The sequence below is a fragment of the Chionomys nivalis genome, chromosome X, assembly GCF_950005125.1.
Source record: "Chionomys nivalis chromosome X, mChiNiv1.1, whole genome shotgun sequence".
NCBI lineage: Eukaryota > Metazoa > Chordata > Mammalia > Rodentia > Cricetidae > Chionomys > Chionomys nivalis.
This window is the reverse complement of record NC_080112.1, coordinates 17,588,580-17,604,288: the sequence shown is the minus strand read 5'-3', so window position 1 is coordinate 17,604,288 and position 15,709 is coordinate 17,588,580. Positions and strand designations below refer to the sequence as shown.

The window sequence follows — 15,709 nt, the reverse complement described above, 5'->3', positions numbered from 1 at the left end:
TGCTTTTACCTTTTTCTGAGTGCTTCCTCTGCTCCAGAATCTATCTGCCAGCGTTCATTTTCCCGGGCTTTCAAAGGACTCTCAGTTTATATAGCTGTTAGATGCAGCAAAATCCTCATCCATTAAGAGCTATTTAGCTATACTAGAAACAGGTGTTGACCTCCTTGTTTACATATGGAGTCTCCAGTATAAGCATCAGTGGATAAACAGACCATCAGCCCCAGTCACATCTTCAGCCTATATTACCTATAGGCTGAAGCTAAATCGTGACCTACAAGGTCATCAACTGACTAAGTATGGGTCCTCTGTGTTAGAAAGTCCATATGGGTTTTACATTCATCAAGTTACTCTGCAAACATTATACACTACCATCCATACCTCCCTTACTCTATACTTGACTAAGTTGTAGCTCACTGAGCAGCATCATGGATAGTAGGAAAAATATGGCTTCAAATCCCGTGTTTTTGTTCAGTTACCTCCTTGCCTTATGATCTTTTTGCTTCCCTGAGAGACTGTTTACTAATATCCTACTAAAACATACTCCTCAACTTTGACTAGGATATGAAAAAAAGAATATGAGTAAGGTGCCCATACACCCCTTTTTGCCTGGAAGATCCAGGTTTATGATTGTAGTCCAGGTGTAATTTCTAATAAATCCCGTTTTTATTCTGAAAAATGGTTTAGTGTGTACCAAATGCTATTTATTCCCAATGAAACAAGCATATCCTTCTCACCATGAGTCTCTAGCAGAATTGCTAAAGGCTGACTTCCTTGGCTCACTTTCAGTGGAAGCATTGCTCAATGGACTGGGCCTAATATTGCAAGGTTCCTTGTTGCTTCAGCTTTCAGAACTACCCGGGAGATGGTAACCTGATGTCTCAACTCGTCTTTATTTCTGAACATTTGGAAGATCACCTAATTTGCTGTTCTTTTCACCACAAGTGTGGGACTTAGGTGAAAGGGAGAGAACTTTGGAAGGAACAGTGTGTGTGCATGTGTGTGTGTTGGTGTGTGGATGTGAAGGAAGTGTGGTAGCCCATGGAGCCAGGCCCCATCCCTCAGCTTCAGCCCTCTGTGGGAATTCTGAATTGGTTGGGATAGGAGAAAAGGCTGTCATATGATGGGTGAGGACTCTGGCTTTCATTTCCTGATTTTTCTTGGCAGATTTTCCTCGGCAGTATCCCTGTAAGGAGGGTTTTGGCTTCCATATATTTGCCTAAATCGCTGGGAGAAAAAGTTCCTGTTAACGGCTTAGAGACTATCTTGTTTAATTTTTTTGGCCAAACTTCACTCTTTAAGGTAAGTTCTTGCCTCTGGTAACTGTCATGAACTGACATGTTGACTCACTTTAATTACGAACTTCTGCTATTTTCATGATGTTCTGTTTATTTTAGAATATGCTCTGATTGATTCCAAAGTCTTTCAGCACAACCCCTGGCCCTCCACATGAATCAACATCGACTTTAATGATGTTTTACACTTTTGAATTTTCACAGCTCCGAAGCTTTGGATGTGACCTTAAGGGTTATCTGGTGACCAAACAGAGGCCTTAAAATGTTTCAAAGCTAGAAAAGAACAGCATGTTCTCCCGAAGAGATTGCCTTTCAGCTTATTAATATTCCCTCCTCCATCTCTCACGGCTTCTAGGTCTGCATGATCTAAACCTCTCCTTAAGCTAGAGGCAGTGAATTGCGGTGAGGCATGGTCCGGAGGACCTGCTGCTAGCATTTGAAGCCGACATTGCTGTCTTCTACCTGTATGATTTCTGGCAGGCGATTCAATCTTTGTATGCCGTAGTTTCTTGCAACGTGAAATAGTCTAAGAACAGGACCTCATGGACCTGTTAAAGGACTGAAGGAGTTAACATCTGTAAAGTACTCATGATTTGCCTGGCACATCCTAACTACAGACTAAATTCTTTCTTTTTCTTTTCTTTTTTATTCATTTTCCATACCAACCACAGTTCCCCCTCCTATGTCTCCTCCTACTCCCCATCACCTCCTCCCTGCCCCATCCCCCATCCCTCCCAAGGGGAGTCAGCAAGCCTGGCACATCTAGTTGAGGCAGGACCAGGCCCCCCTCCCCTGCATCAAGTCTGGTCAAGGTATCCCATCCTGAATAAATGTTTTCATTGTTGTTGTTATTATGGGATTGGGTCTCTGCCTATGACCATCTGTCTCGCTGTGCTGTGGAGATGACAGCAGCCATAACTGGCGTGAGCTTCATGAGAGTGAGTACTACTTATTTGAGACAAGCTCTCATCATACACCTCTGGCTGGCCTGGAACTTTCTATGTAGACCAAGGTATCAGAGATCCTACTGCTTCTGCCTCCTGAGTTCTGGGATTAAAGGCATGTGCCACCACACCCGGCTTTAGTTGTTGCGATTCATGCTTCCTGCCTCATTAATTTCTCAAGGGAAACTGAGGCTCACCAAATAACTTCACCCAAGGCCACACAGTGATGCAGTGGTATAGTTAGGGATCAAATTCAGGCTAAGGACAGAAAGTTCTGAGATCAGTGTGTGTGTTCATGTGCATGTGCGTATATGCATGCTCATGCAAGTTTGTGTGTGCAGGCACGTAAGGCCACACATGCATTCCCACATATGTATGTATATGTGGAGGATGCACATTCACATGTGTACGTGGACATGTGGAGGCCAGAGGATGATGTCAAGAACCATTGTTCTTCTACCTTATTCTTTAAGGCAATGTCTCTTAGTCAAACCCAGAGCTTGCCAATGTGACTAGTCTGGGGATCTCATGTATCTGCCTTCCAAGGCTGGAGTTACAGGCCGTCCACCATTTCCGTTGGCATTTTATATGGACTTCTGGGGATCCAAACAATGGACTTTTGCTTGCACAGAAAGAACTTAGCCACTAAGCCATCTCCCCAATCTCAAAGTTTCTATATTTGAAGTTAATACATTAATTTGTTCAGGTATGCTTGCATTTCTAAGGAATTATCCAAAGGAATGAATTCTTAGTGGTCAAACATTCACAAATTTACTAGGGGGCGGATATTGTACTGGTCTAAAAAGGATATAGTACTTTTAGTGTAGCAATTTAAGTGTACCACATCAGAACGGAATGCGTTTGCAAGGCGTTCTGTTTCCCTGGCGTACTGTGATCATTCTTCTATCCAGCTAAATTTTATTTGTTCCTGTAGGTTTAGTTTAAATCCTATCCAGGATGCCTTCCCAGAATTAATAACTCTGCTCTTTCTTCTTTGTACCCTGGAAAAAAATTAGCGGACAAAATTTTGTAATAATGATTTAAAATGTGTTCCTTAGTTGTCCGAACCTTTTGATATTCTTGTCACTGCTCTGTATCATCAGAGATGCCATTATTTTTGGTCTTAATTTCTCTCCTTCCTTCACAGGGCTGTGCTTGTCTCTTAGAATAAGAGATAAACTTGCTTGCATAGATTTCACACTTAATAAGTAATTTTGATTCGCCAGCACCTTCCGTTGAAATAGACTAAAGACCTTCGCCAAAATTAGCCTGCAGACGTCATAGTGCCAGATGAAGAAGGGTTAGAACCAGCTTGGCATCAAATGCAGAGCTGGACGGGCCCTCATAACTCAAAGCGTCCCATATCTTCATTGTGCCAATGAGGTCACCAAGACCCAGAAAGGCGAAGGCGCTTACTGAAGGTGATACGATTCATTCTTTTAGACATTCAATAAATTATTCATCCAGAAAATAGTCACTTCATTGCTACTGTGTGTCTTCCATGGCACTGGGTGCTGGGTGCTGAGTGCTACTCTGTATCTTTCATGGCACTGGGTGCTGGGTGCTGAGTGCTATGGCTGCAGTGTTAAGCAAGGGAGAGGTAGGGGCCTGCTCTCATGGAAAAGGCAGTGAATTAGAAGAGAACAGAAGCCATGTAGGGTGGTGCATGCCTTTAATCCCCTGCACTCGGGAGGCAGAGAGAGGCAGATCTCCGTGAGTTCAAGGCCAGCCTGGTCTACAAAGTGAGTACCAGGACAGGCTCCAAAGCAACAGAGAAACCCTGTCAAAAAAAAAAAAAAACCACTCCCCATAAAAAACTCCCAAAACAACAACAGTAAAACCCAATAAAAGAGAACAGAAAGTAGAAGTTTCTAACACTAAAAGCGGGGCATGAATCTGGGCCATGTGTCACTGGTGACTGAGGAATACATGAACGAAGACATGCTACCCTGTAACTACCTCCTTCCTCTTCAGTGCCCAGGCCTCACAGCCTTAGTTTTTACACAGCTTCTGCTAACATCTTTTGATTGAAATCTTGACAGGCACTGCAAACTCCTCCCTTAGAAATTGTTACGATTACCCCCACTCTGGGACATCTTGTGTCTCCTCCTTTCTTTTGGCAGCTGCAGCTCTCAGGGAGGAGCAAAGGCATTGAGCCATCACACTGTGGCACAGGGACACTGGGACTGTAGGAGACAGAAGAGCAGGAGCCACTCGAGTTGGGGAGATCTCAGCTGGGAAGGGGCCACAGAATTAAATGAAGAGTGAAGAGAGCTGACACAGAGGAAGCATCTGTGCAAATGTTGAGAGGTCTAACAGGCAGAACTCGAGGCTAGAGGAGTGAGAAGTGATTTTCCCTCTCCCCATGCTTATCGCGTTGTAGGTGAGAAATATGAACCCAGAGAAGAGGTTTGTTAAGTGGGTCCCTATGGATATTTTCTCCTTTGGTCTTTTGGCTGCAGAAAACTGTATCCCTTAAGCTAAATTGGAGGATAGTTAGAGGTCATCTGGTCTACCCTCCTTCCTCATGTTACCAATGGCCCAGAGAAGAGAAGGTCTTAGGAAGACCCAAAGGGCTTTTGAGTGTCAGTAATACCTTACCACCATCATGGTTTGATGGTGTTCCACTTTAGCAGGTTGTCTCAGGGAACCCTGAAGAGAAAGGAACACCGAGTCACCAGAGTGTGTATTCGTTACTTTTTTAATTGTTGGAACTGAAGCAAGGAAGGGTTGATTTGGTTCACTGTTTGAGGATACTGTCCACCATAGTAGGGATATCCTTGCGGCAGTGGCTTGAGAAAGCTGGTTGCATAGTGTCTGCAGTCGAGATGCAAATGACTGCCGGTGCTTAGCTAGATTTCTCTTTTTTTATTCACTCCAGGACTCCTAGTTGAGGTAACGAAGGCACTGACATTTAGAGTGGGTCTGTTGATTAGCCTAACCTAGACAATCCCTCAGAGGTATACCCAGAGGCCAACCCAATACAGACGATGCTTCTCAGACATGCCCAGAGTTTTATATCCTGTATGAGTTTAGATCCTGGCATGTTACAATAGTAACCATCACACGACTGCTTAGGATGAACAAAAATGGTCGTAAACATAAAGTAGGACACTTCCAAGTTGACAAAGACCACATTCCTGGTCAGTTACTCAAGTGCTTAAGTTGACTAGAGAGTAGCTACTGCACACTATTTTCCCGGTGGCATCTTTTAACCATGTCTACTAGGTGCTTCAATGGATGTCATCTGAACATCAGGTTTCTTAGAAAAATTTTAAAGAATTTTATTCATCTTCTTTCCATCATCCTTTAGCCTGTTTGAGCTTTCATATATGTAACAGGGAGGCGATCACTCAGCTAACTGGCCTTCTGGAGTCTTGGCCTTTGGAACTTTGCCAACTTTGCCCTTGCTAATTAAAGGATCTCATATCTCTACAAATATAGTTTAGTTTGTTGCCTTTAAATCAACGTATCTGTAGGGATATGAGACTCTCTAATTAACAAGGTCAAAGTTCCTGTTTTGCTACTCATTGGCTATGCGATCTTTGTACATACAGGTATTAAGCCTACCCAAGCCTCAGTTCAGTTCATGTCGGCGAGAGCTGAAGCGTATACATGGGGAAAGCACTTAGCCAACTATCTGAATCGTAGGAGCCCAAAGAGGCAATACCTGCTGCATAGTAGACTGAGCAAGGCGTGCTGGGCTATAATGTCTGGACCTCGACCTCAGAGCTTGTGACCTTCTAGAGTACAGATGACTATCCTTGAAGATGTGTTTCAAGCTGGGTGTAGATAAACCTACTTCCTTCTCCTATGGGGGGGAGGTGGACGGTAGACCATGAAATGGCTTGTAACTAACATGATGGATTCGGATTCCTTATTAGAAAATCTTATATGGATGGTCAAAAGTTAGAACCAAATTACACTGTGAAATGTTTAGACCTGGAGCAATATCAAGGCAGGGGATATTTTACTTTGTCGCAAGGGTAATATTGAGTATCTGGTACAAAGCCAATGTTGGTTGGATAGATTTGTTCTAAATGGATGGATAAATTAATGAATTGTTTGAGTTTTTAAAAAATCACGGTGCCTTATGTGAAGAGGTGAACTTAATGACTCTGAAAGTTCACTATTAGATTGTGATTTCCCCACACTTCTGTGCCAAAACACATCACCGATTCTAGACTGATAATGATTATATGAGAAAGTAAACGTTTAGGACTTTTATGTTTCTTCTGCAGGCTAAAACCATCACTACTGCATTAATGACATATGTTGTGAGTGCAAGCATCTCAAATATGTCAATTCAAAACTTGGATGATCCAGTGATTATCATTCTGAAGCATATTCGAGGAAACTGGGTAATATATCTATTTTCATATGGGAACCAAACAGGATCCCTCTGTGGTTTTCCTGTCAAAAACAAAAGGTCAATTAACATTCAATTCAAAGACTTTATGAGGATTTTTCTAACTCCAGTTAGCAGAAGAATGTTGTAATTGGATATTTCTAGAAACAATGCTGTATTCTCAAGGGATCATGAATAGTGGACATTCTAGCAAGACAATAACTAAGACTAAGGAGATCTCTGGTTGTAACAGCAAAAGCCATTGAATTTCATTCATTTTTGACCGAGACAAACAACACCTTCATTGAAAATAACATTGCTATTCTTTAGTTTTCCATGAAGAACATTAAAACATGTATTAATTATCAAAGGATTAGAATGATAAATATATAGAATAACATAAGGCTTCTCTTACTAAAATGATCAAATTCAGTCTTAGTAAAAGAATGAGTTACTCTTTTATTCTTTGATGTTAATATGTGTCCAGTGTGGAGTTTTAATAATTTCCTTCATTCCTTGTCTAAGAGACCATATGGTCTAACATATTTTCCACTAGTCTTAAAGAGAAGGGAGAGTGGAACAGGGAATTTAAAAACTAGATTGAAAAATAAAACATGTTAGGTGGGTAAGATCTCTCAATTTTGACTATGACTCTGGGATTATGCTTGGGAATTAATTATCACTTACCTCCAGTCTCTCAGAGATTGTAGGAGCTCGGGAAATTTTAGGAATCTTCAACAGGCTTAATGAGGAGGCAACTCAATCATGTGTCCATAAAGGATGATCACAGCTGTGAGTCCCCAATTCCAAAGCCTCATAAAGAACACCTACCATATGCCAGTCTCTCACTGATTCTCTACAGCTTCTCCCTGGGCCTTGTAGCAACCGACAGATCCCAATGCTACTGAATGGCACATGCCATACAGTGAAATGCTATTTTCTTACTTCTACCTCGAGAGCTAGGTGGAGTAAGACTTTAAACCAAGTCATAAATGATCTCTCTCGCCAGGCGGTGGTGGCGCATGCCTTTAATCCCAGCACTCGGGAGGCAGAGGCAGGCGGATCTCTGGGAGTTCGAGGTCAGCCTGGTCTACAAGAACTAGTTCCATGACAGGCTCCAAAGCTACAGAGAAACCCTGTCTCGAAAAACAAAACAATAAATAAATAAATAAATAAATAAATAAATAAATAAATGATCTCTCTCTCTCTCTCTCTCTCCTCTTGGTGTGTGGGTGTGTGTGTGTGTGCTCCGATGTTGCATGCTTGTGTGTTCACTGGCTAACAACCTTGAAAAAACACTTCTGTGTATTATTGCTGTGCAGGAGCCCTTACAAAGAAAGTTGTTTAGCTGTAATTCTCATTTTTGCAGAATTATGATCAAGTTTACTGTGCCTTTTGGGATTTTGACACCAACCGTAAGTATTTATAGAAGCAGACTGTAACCTGTTTGGTGGCGGAGGCCGAGGGTTTGTTGTGCAGCTGTTGTCTGATGGGGCCTCACAGAGCACTCTGCATGACCAAGATACCCTCTATGAGTTTTAGGGCATGAAATTTAAGAAAATTCATATTGGTAAGACATTTATTATAGGAATTACAAAAATAACTCAACTTATGGGTAAGCAAGATTGGAAAAAATATAGTTAGAAGGCCCAGTACCGAATAACTGTGAACTCTTGGGAGAGGGCTGAGGAGCCATCACCTGCCTCTTTAGGTGTACTTTCTTATCTTTTTGGTTGTGAGCCTAACCTTTAAGAACTGAGCCTTCTCTCCAGCCCTAGGTGTACTTTCTTACAGAGAATATCACTAGTCACTTTCTCCCCCTCTTTTCTAATGATGGTGAATCCTTGGGTAGGCCCTATGCCCTCTAAGGGACCCAATCTTTTAATTATCTCATTGAGGATATGAGACTTCTTCATTAATCCTGAAAAGTCCTTCTGCTTAGATAACCACATCTATGAAGGTGCTGGGTGTGATTACTCCTGACTGGCTTTCTCTTAGATTTGCTACCTCCACTGGAATCTCTAGTGTTAATGCCAAATCTTAGAGAATTTTCCCACACAACCAATCTCTCCCAGGAATGTCATGGCTGGTGGTGAGAAACGTTCTTCTACCTAGGGAGCTCTGCTTGGGTACTTTTCCCATCTAGAAATCTGAGAGAAAAGAGACATTCTTTTTGTACTTAGCTCTTTAGGGAACAGAACACTACCTTTTTCTGACAAGCAGAAACAATGTGTCCTCCCCTGGCTCCCCCCAAGTCTGTCAAAAAAAATGGTCCTATAGAGTGACAAGCTGTTGATAATTTGGTTCCTGTGTTGATTCTTGGCAGTTGTTCCCATTCCCAGGAGACCTTTTGCCTCTGGCTCTCTATGCTGGGAATCTAGAACATCTGGAATCTATAGCATTATCCCATGGTGACAGTTCTGCTCACACGTGGATACCTGTCCTGAGATAAATCTTTTGGTACACTACCATCCTAAAAAAGCTGTAGAACCCAAGATCTACAAGGCTCTAATGGGGCGAAAGCATCTCTAGACCACGATCATGTGAACCCATTTAGTTTTTGGGTGCAACTGGCTGTTTCTAACATAAATGCCTGGGTTGGCTAAGTGGCAGCCTATATTACAAAAGTCTAGGTCCTTTTGAAACTTCCAGATCTATCTGTTTATTCTATTGGCCACTTACATAACACGTGTCTCCAGCATGGTGGCAGGAATAGTGGTTCATGATTAGAATCTGCTTTAATCTGTAGAGGTGTGGTACAGAACCAGGAGCAGTGAGTGACAAGAAGAAGTTAGACTATTTACAAAGCCCCCTCCCACCCTGCACCCCTGACACACACGTCAATTTGGCCTATTAAATGTAATTTAATTTTGCTGTTCAATCGTATCTCTATCTTGCTGTCTTAACAAACAGTGTTAATTATAACACACGTTTGGATGGTTCATATAATGAAAAATTAAGCATTTCTGAGAAAAGTAAAATTGCTTTGAAATTCCCTTCTGTCCCCTGCAGATGGGCTAGGTGGATGGAATTCATCAGGCTGTGAAGTAAAGGAAAGCAACGTAAATTACACAATCTGTCAGTGTAACCACCTCACCCACTTTGGAGTTTTAATGGTGAGTTGTCTCTTTATCACTCCTCAATGGAGTCTTGACAACTTTTAGCAGGTTCTAACTATTAATGTACATGTAAACTAAATAATGAAAAATGGCATGCGAGCAGAAAAGAATGGCTCTCCTCCCATTGTGTTTACTAAAATGGAGACGATCATAACAGGTGGTTATTTTTCTCTTAAGAAAATGAAGGCCCACTCTTCAAATAAGAAGCTCTGTACAGCACACAGTGTCAGTGGGTAGCCCAGGGTGGTCTGGAACTCATGATCCTCCGGGCATAGCCTCTCAAGTACTGGTTACATAGGGATGCCCATCCACACCTGACTTGAATATGCTTTATATTCTCCATGGACATTTTATTCACCATATTAGAATCCACATTGTGAGAATTTTGGTTGGCTCACTCCCACCTGGCTCGAGCTTTTTAACAGGCATCAAAAGTCTCATGCTCAGCTTCTAGTTCTGTCAGCAAGTAGTTTTGCAGTTTGTTTTGAGGGGTCTGACTTGCTTGGAACTTAGCTCTTTCTTCTGAGTTGCGAATGTTAGAAGGGAAGATTACTCTTAACACTAGTGATACTTAGAACACATAATTCTGTGGTATGGTAAACAGTGCATTGGAAGATGGTCAGCGACATCCCAGGCCCTGACCCAGTCACTGTCACTAGCACCTTCCTTAGTTGTCACAACCAAAAAGCATCTCTAGGTGCTGGAAAATGCCCCAGCAGGGGCATAGATTCCTTCTAATTGAAAACTTCCTGGCTTTTATAAAAAACGCCCCAACTTCTTATGAGGCATTAGAACAACTAGCGTTTAATGAAAGCTGTGGATTTTCTCTTCCCAAATGCTCGGTTCAGATAATGATTCACTTTGCGTCCCAAATTCAAATCCATTAGTTTGGTTATATTTTCAAGTGGCGAACATGTTAATGACAGGGACTAAATGTTCTTTCAGTGTTGCTGATGGCTTCCCATGCTCTGTATACAGTAAGCTGTACTAGGCCTGGTCAAGCTGTGGATGGTCTTTTTACATACCCAATCCCACCACCTGACTGTAGAGAAGCTCTAACAGAGTGGCTGTATGTCCTGGGAGCCACCTGGTTGTGAGCACCAGAAGCATTGTACTCAAAGCTTGTTCTGATAACTATGTAAAGTACTACATATTGCAATTCTAGGATTTGTCCAGGTCTACGGTGGATGAGGTGAACGAACGGATATTAGTGATTATAACGTACACAGGATGTGGGATCTCCTCCGTTTTCCTGGGGATTGCAATGGTGACATATATAGCTTTCCAGTAAGTTGATGCACTTAGCTCTGAGTAAGTTTAATTTGGTCTAATGGATGAGTTGTCGTTGAAAACCTTGTTAAATTCGTGAATAGAACACAGCAGAAAGAGGTTTACATCATCATATTATGAAGTGGGCAAGATAAAAATAAAACAAAATAACTTCCTGGAGTACTTTAAAAGCGAAAGGTTTGTAATTGGGAGTGCAATCTCTCTACCCTGATACACGGACAGGGACCATAAAAGAAATAATCTAAAGTTTCATTAGAAACAAGAACTCTTACATCAGAGGAAAAACGATAAAGACAGTGAAAGGACAACCAAAAATTGGGAGATGATATTTGGATAGTAGCAGTGTGTTGTATGTGTGTGCGCATGCGTGTGTGCGCACGCGTGCATGTGCACGCACACAATGCAATTTAAAAAGCAAGACATAAAATTGAAAAGTGAACAAAAGAACTGAATGAACACATCACAGCAAAGGTTACCCATAGACAGCCCTGATTTGCATGCAAATGGTTGGTGAGTATATGATCATATGTTAAGTTTCTCAGCATCTTTACTTGTCACAGACATGCTAATTAAAACCATAATTATTTTAAAAACTGACCTTACATTGAGGGGGAGATGAGTTGGGGGAATATGGGAGGAGTAGGAGACGGAAATGGGGGTAGATATATTTCATGGCAATTCTCAAGAACAAAAAAATTAAACAAGCAAAATACTTAATTTTATTAATGATAAAAACCAACCAACCAACCAACCAACCAACCAAACAACAAAAAAATCCAAACCCCACAGTTACATGCCCAGGCAGGCACCCACCAGAATGATGACATTTTCAAGTACCAACAGTAGAAAGTGTTCCCAAGAAAATGAAGCCACTAGAACTCCCATGGATCGCACAACCATTTATTACCCAGAGCTCCGCAGAGAGGGACGGGACTTGTGAGTTCCTGGTGCACAACCCTTGTTCTGTTGCTACCTAGATAAGCTGAGGCAGTACTTAATTTGGAAGGGAGAACCTGCCTGACCTAACATTTGTTTCCTTGTTTTAAAGCAAACTTCGAAAAGATTATCCTTCCAAAATCCTGATCAACCTATGCACAGCGTTGCTGATGCTCAACCTAGCATTCCTGGTTAATTCCTGGCTGGCATCATTTCAGAACGTGGGACTATGCATCACAGCTGCCTTGGCACTTCATTACTTTCTGCTTGTGTCTTTGACGTGGATGGGGTTGGAGGCAGTTCACATGTACTTTGCTCTGGTCAAAGTCTTCAATACATACATTCCAAATTATATCCTGAAACTTTGTCTAGCTGGTTGGGGTGAGTATTCTGCCATTGGGCTTGATGTCTCTTTTTAAATACGGTCTTTTTTTTTTTTAAATTAGCTCCATCTTAGTCTATTTTTCTTTTTCTCTTCCTTCCTTTCTCTTTCCGTTCCTTTCCTTCCTCCCTCCCTTCCTCCCTCCCTCCCTCCCTCCCTCCCTCCCTCCCTCCCTCCCTCCCTCCCTCCCTCCCTCCCTTTCCTTCCTTCCTTCCTTCCTTCCTTCCTTCCTTCCTTCCTTCCTTCCTTCCTTCCTTCCTCCCTTCCTCCCTTTCCTTCCTCCCTTCCTCCCTTCCTCCCTTCCTTCCTTCCTTCCTTCCTTCCTTCCTTCCTCCCTTCCTCCCTTTCCTTCCTCCCTTTCCTTCCTCCCTTCCTTCCTCCCTCCCTTCCTTCCTCCCTCCCTCCCTCCCTCCCTCCCTCCCTCCCTTCCTTCCTTCCTTCCTTCCTTCCTTCCTTCCTTCCTTCCTTCCTTCCTTCCTTCCTTCCTTTCTTCTCCTCCTTTCTTCCTTTAGAAAATATGAGACTGGGTAATTTACAAAGAGATATTATTTCTAAGTTCCAGAGGAAGGGAAGTATCTGGTGCAGGCCATTCTACTGTGCTAACAACATGGTGGAAGGCATCACATGGCTGTGAGTGAGGAGAAGGGAGCAAAACTTATCTTTTTATGAGGAACCTGATGCTGAAAAAGTGTGAACTGATTTGTTGCAATAAAGCAATAATTTATTTCTGAAGGCAGGTCCTTTATCACCTAAGCAACTATTGAAGATTTCATTTCTCAGTAATGTGCCAATGGGGATCCAGTTTCCACCGAATGAACTTTGGAGGACCTGTTCAAAGCACAGCAGGCACCACTTGCCATGCTGTTTCGGACCCATCTCTTACTAGTGTCATTCAGGAATCAAGGATTGCATCAGTGGAGTTTGGATGGGCATCTCTCTTTCTGCTTATGTGGTTCTCTTTACATTCAACTGTAAAACTTTAGAGTAGAGAGTTTGTGCACAAACAGTTATTGAACACCCACTCGAGTGCAATACTAAAGGCTGGATCCATAGTAACAACCTTGTGAGGTTTTAGCCTTCCCTTTACAGAAGTATCAACGATACTTATTGATGTAAAAGCGAATGGTCAGCTCTCCACTATAGGTGGAAGCTGATATTCTAAGAGCTTTTTGTGTCCATGGAGTTTTCACTGCATCTATATAGAATGCATTCCATTGTTATTCTTACTAAGATATGAGGGGAGGGGGGTGGACTTGCTAAAACACATGCCCAAGATATGAACCAGGGAGCCTCTCTCCGAAGTTTGAACTTTTAATACTGACCATCTTGCCATATTGCTTAAGGGACAGGAAAAAGACTTTAAATTGGTAGCATGGTGTCTAGACAGCCACGATTGGACCCTTACCACCTCTTTTGACTGTCAAGACCACTGTTGTCCTCAGGAGAAGCCAGGAATGGAAGTCAGCATGGATGCATCCTTCTCTCTCGTCAAGCCTTCTCCTCATCCAGTCATTCTCGCTCGGTTCACGGATCCCCCCTCCATCTTTACTCCATTCCGTACACGGTGATGGTGCCTACAGCTTGTTTCTTTTCTCTTGAGGCATCTCTTTTTGTACAACTTCCTCAGATACAGGGACAGGCAGGAAAAACTAGGGATTGTACTCAGAGGCAGGAGAATCTTGAAAAATGCCAAGCATAATCACAAGCTAAGGTCAAGCCAAGGCTAAGGTCTGAGTGACTTTTGAGAAAGGTACAAAGAGCCACACTTTGATACACTTGTTATTTACAAAGTAAACAGAGGAGTAGCTAAAATTGCCAACTTCCACTTCTCACCCCAGGCTTGGAAAAGAGTAAGACCAAAGAGAAAGGGGACAGATGACATTGTATCAGTGGTAGGATTCTTCATGGCTGAGGGGCCAGTTCTAAAGGGAAGCTATGTGATTTTCTACTCTACTGCTCCATTTTGAAGGGTGCAGGGTATAAAGCTCCACACCTCTGAAGACATAGGAGGTGATAAGAAAGTGTCTTGTGACAGTTTCCCAGAGGAAAGAGGGAGAGAAATCATCCCCAAGGCTCTTGGCTTCTCCCATTGGTGAAGACCCCAATGTACATTCTGTCAAAATTGAGATAGGCCGAGATGAAAGGCCTTGCAGGCATGGCTCACGTGAATGCATACAAGGTTGTGGGCGAGGGCCACTGCTAAGCTGCTGTGGCTGCTGTGGGGGTTTGGAAGCATTATACAATCAACAGAAAGTCAAATGTTAGGATCTCTGTAGATGTAACAGCTCGTCTTCCTAAGCCAAAGCAATCTCTTATGAAGGTGGGTGCCCTTAAATTTCTGTCCAAGAAAGTAGATTTGTCCACATTTTATAAAGCTAACAGAGAAACCCTGTCTCAAAAAAAAAAAAACGAACAAACAAACAAACAAACAAAAAACTAACAACCGAGTTCAGTGCCCCATGCCTGCCCTCCCAGATTCAAAGACATCCTAGACTACATACTGAGTTCTAGTTCAGCCAGGTCTCCTTATAAATCCAAACCCCAAACAAACAAAACCCAACAGAACGAATAATAGGGATATTTAAAAGACTTTTTATTATGTGTGGGTGCATTGTGCTGTGGTGTACAAATGGAGGTCAGGCGACAGACAGCTTGAGGGAGTTTGTTCTTTCCTTCCACCAATTGGGTCCTCAGGACCAAGCTCAGGCTTAGAAGCAAGTGCTCGAACCTGCTGGGCCATCTTGTCAGCTCCAGTAGGGATTTTTTTTTTTAATATGAACATACAAACTTGAATACTTCCACACAATTTGATCCTAAATATGAGGACCCCTTTCAGGCCTGTCTTACAGTTTCTGAGGACATTTTTAAGCTACCACAGCAAGTAACGGACCTCATTATGGTATTTTCATACTATATGCGTTATACTTTATTATTTTTCACCCTTCTCTTCCTCTAGTATTCCCCACCTGTCTTTCCTGCTCTCCTCTTGCTGTTCCTCTTCTTCCCACCAATACACCCCTTTCTTCTTTCACGTCCATGAAAAAGAATTATGTGCATGAGGGTCGGCCCTGGGCCAGGTGTGGGCTAGCTGAGTTGGAAGGGATTGATATCTGTTTATCATAGTTGGGGCAATGGAGGATTTTTCAAGATGCTTACCACTGTGGGGAACGGAATAGCTTTGCAGAGTATTTTGCAACCCCCCTACAGGGTGTGTGGGTGTATGTGCTCCCATTAGGAGAAATGCAAGCTTAGAAATAAAAAAAAAATCAGTTCAGTTTTGCAACTGTACATGAAATTGAATTTGTATAGCCCATGCCCATACTCCTATCACGTTTGACCGTTTTAACTGAGCTGATTGCTTTATTATAGTGTGGCTGAATTGAGCGGCCGTTAACTGG

The 15,709-nt window shown here is 42.4% G+C and overlaps 1 protein-coding gene across 1 annotated transcript in view; it reads left to right on the top strand.

Annotated features, from left to right (window-relative positions):
- The window catches only part of Adgrg4 (adhesion G protein-coupled receptor G4), a 101,487-nt gene that overhangs the window by 73,024 nt on the left and 12,754 nt on the right, over positions 1 to 15,709 (top strand). Inside the window, exons 12-17 of the mRNA XM_057759547.1 lie at positions 1,165 to 1,299; positions 6,478 to 6,597; positions 7,954 to 7,999; positions 9,597 to 9,700; positions 10,869 to 10,990; positions 12,042 to 12,310. Of these exons, the coding sequence (XP_057615530.1) occupies positions 1,165 to 1,299; positions 6,478 to 6,597; positions 7,954 to 7,999; positions 9,597 to 9,700; positions 10,869 to 10,990; positions 12,042 to 12,310 (796 nt within the window). The remainder of the gene's footprint in view (positions 1 to 1,164; positions 1,300 to 6,477; positions 6,598 to 7,953; positions 8,000 to 9,596; positions 9,701 to 10,868; positions 10,991 to 12,041; positions 12,311 to 15,709) is intronic.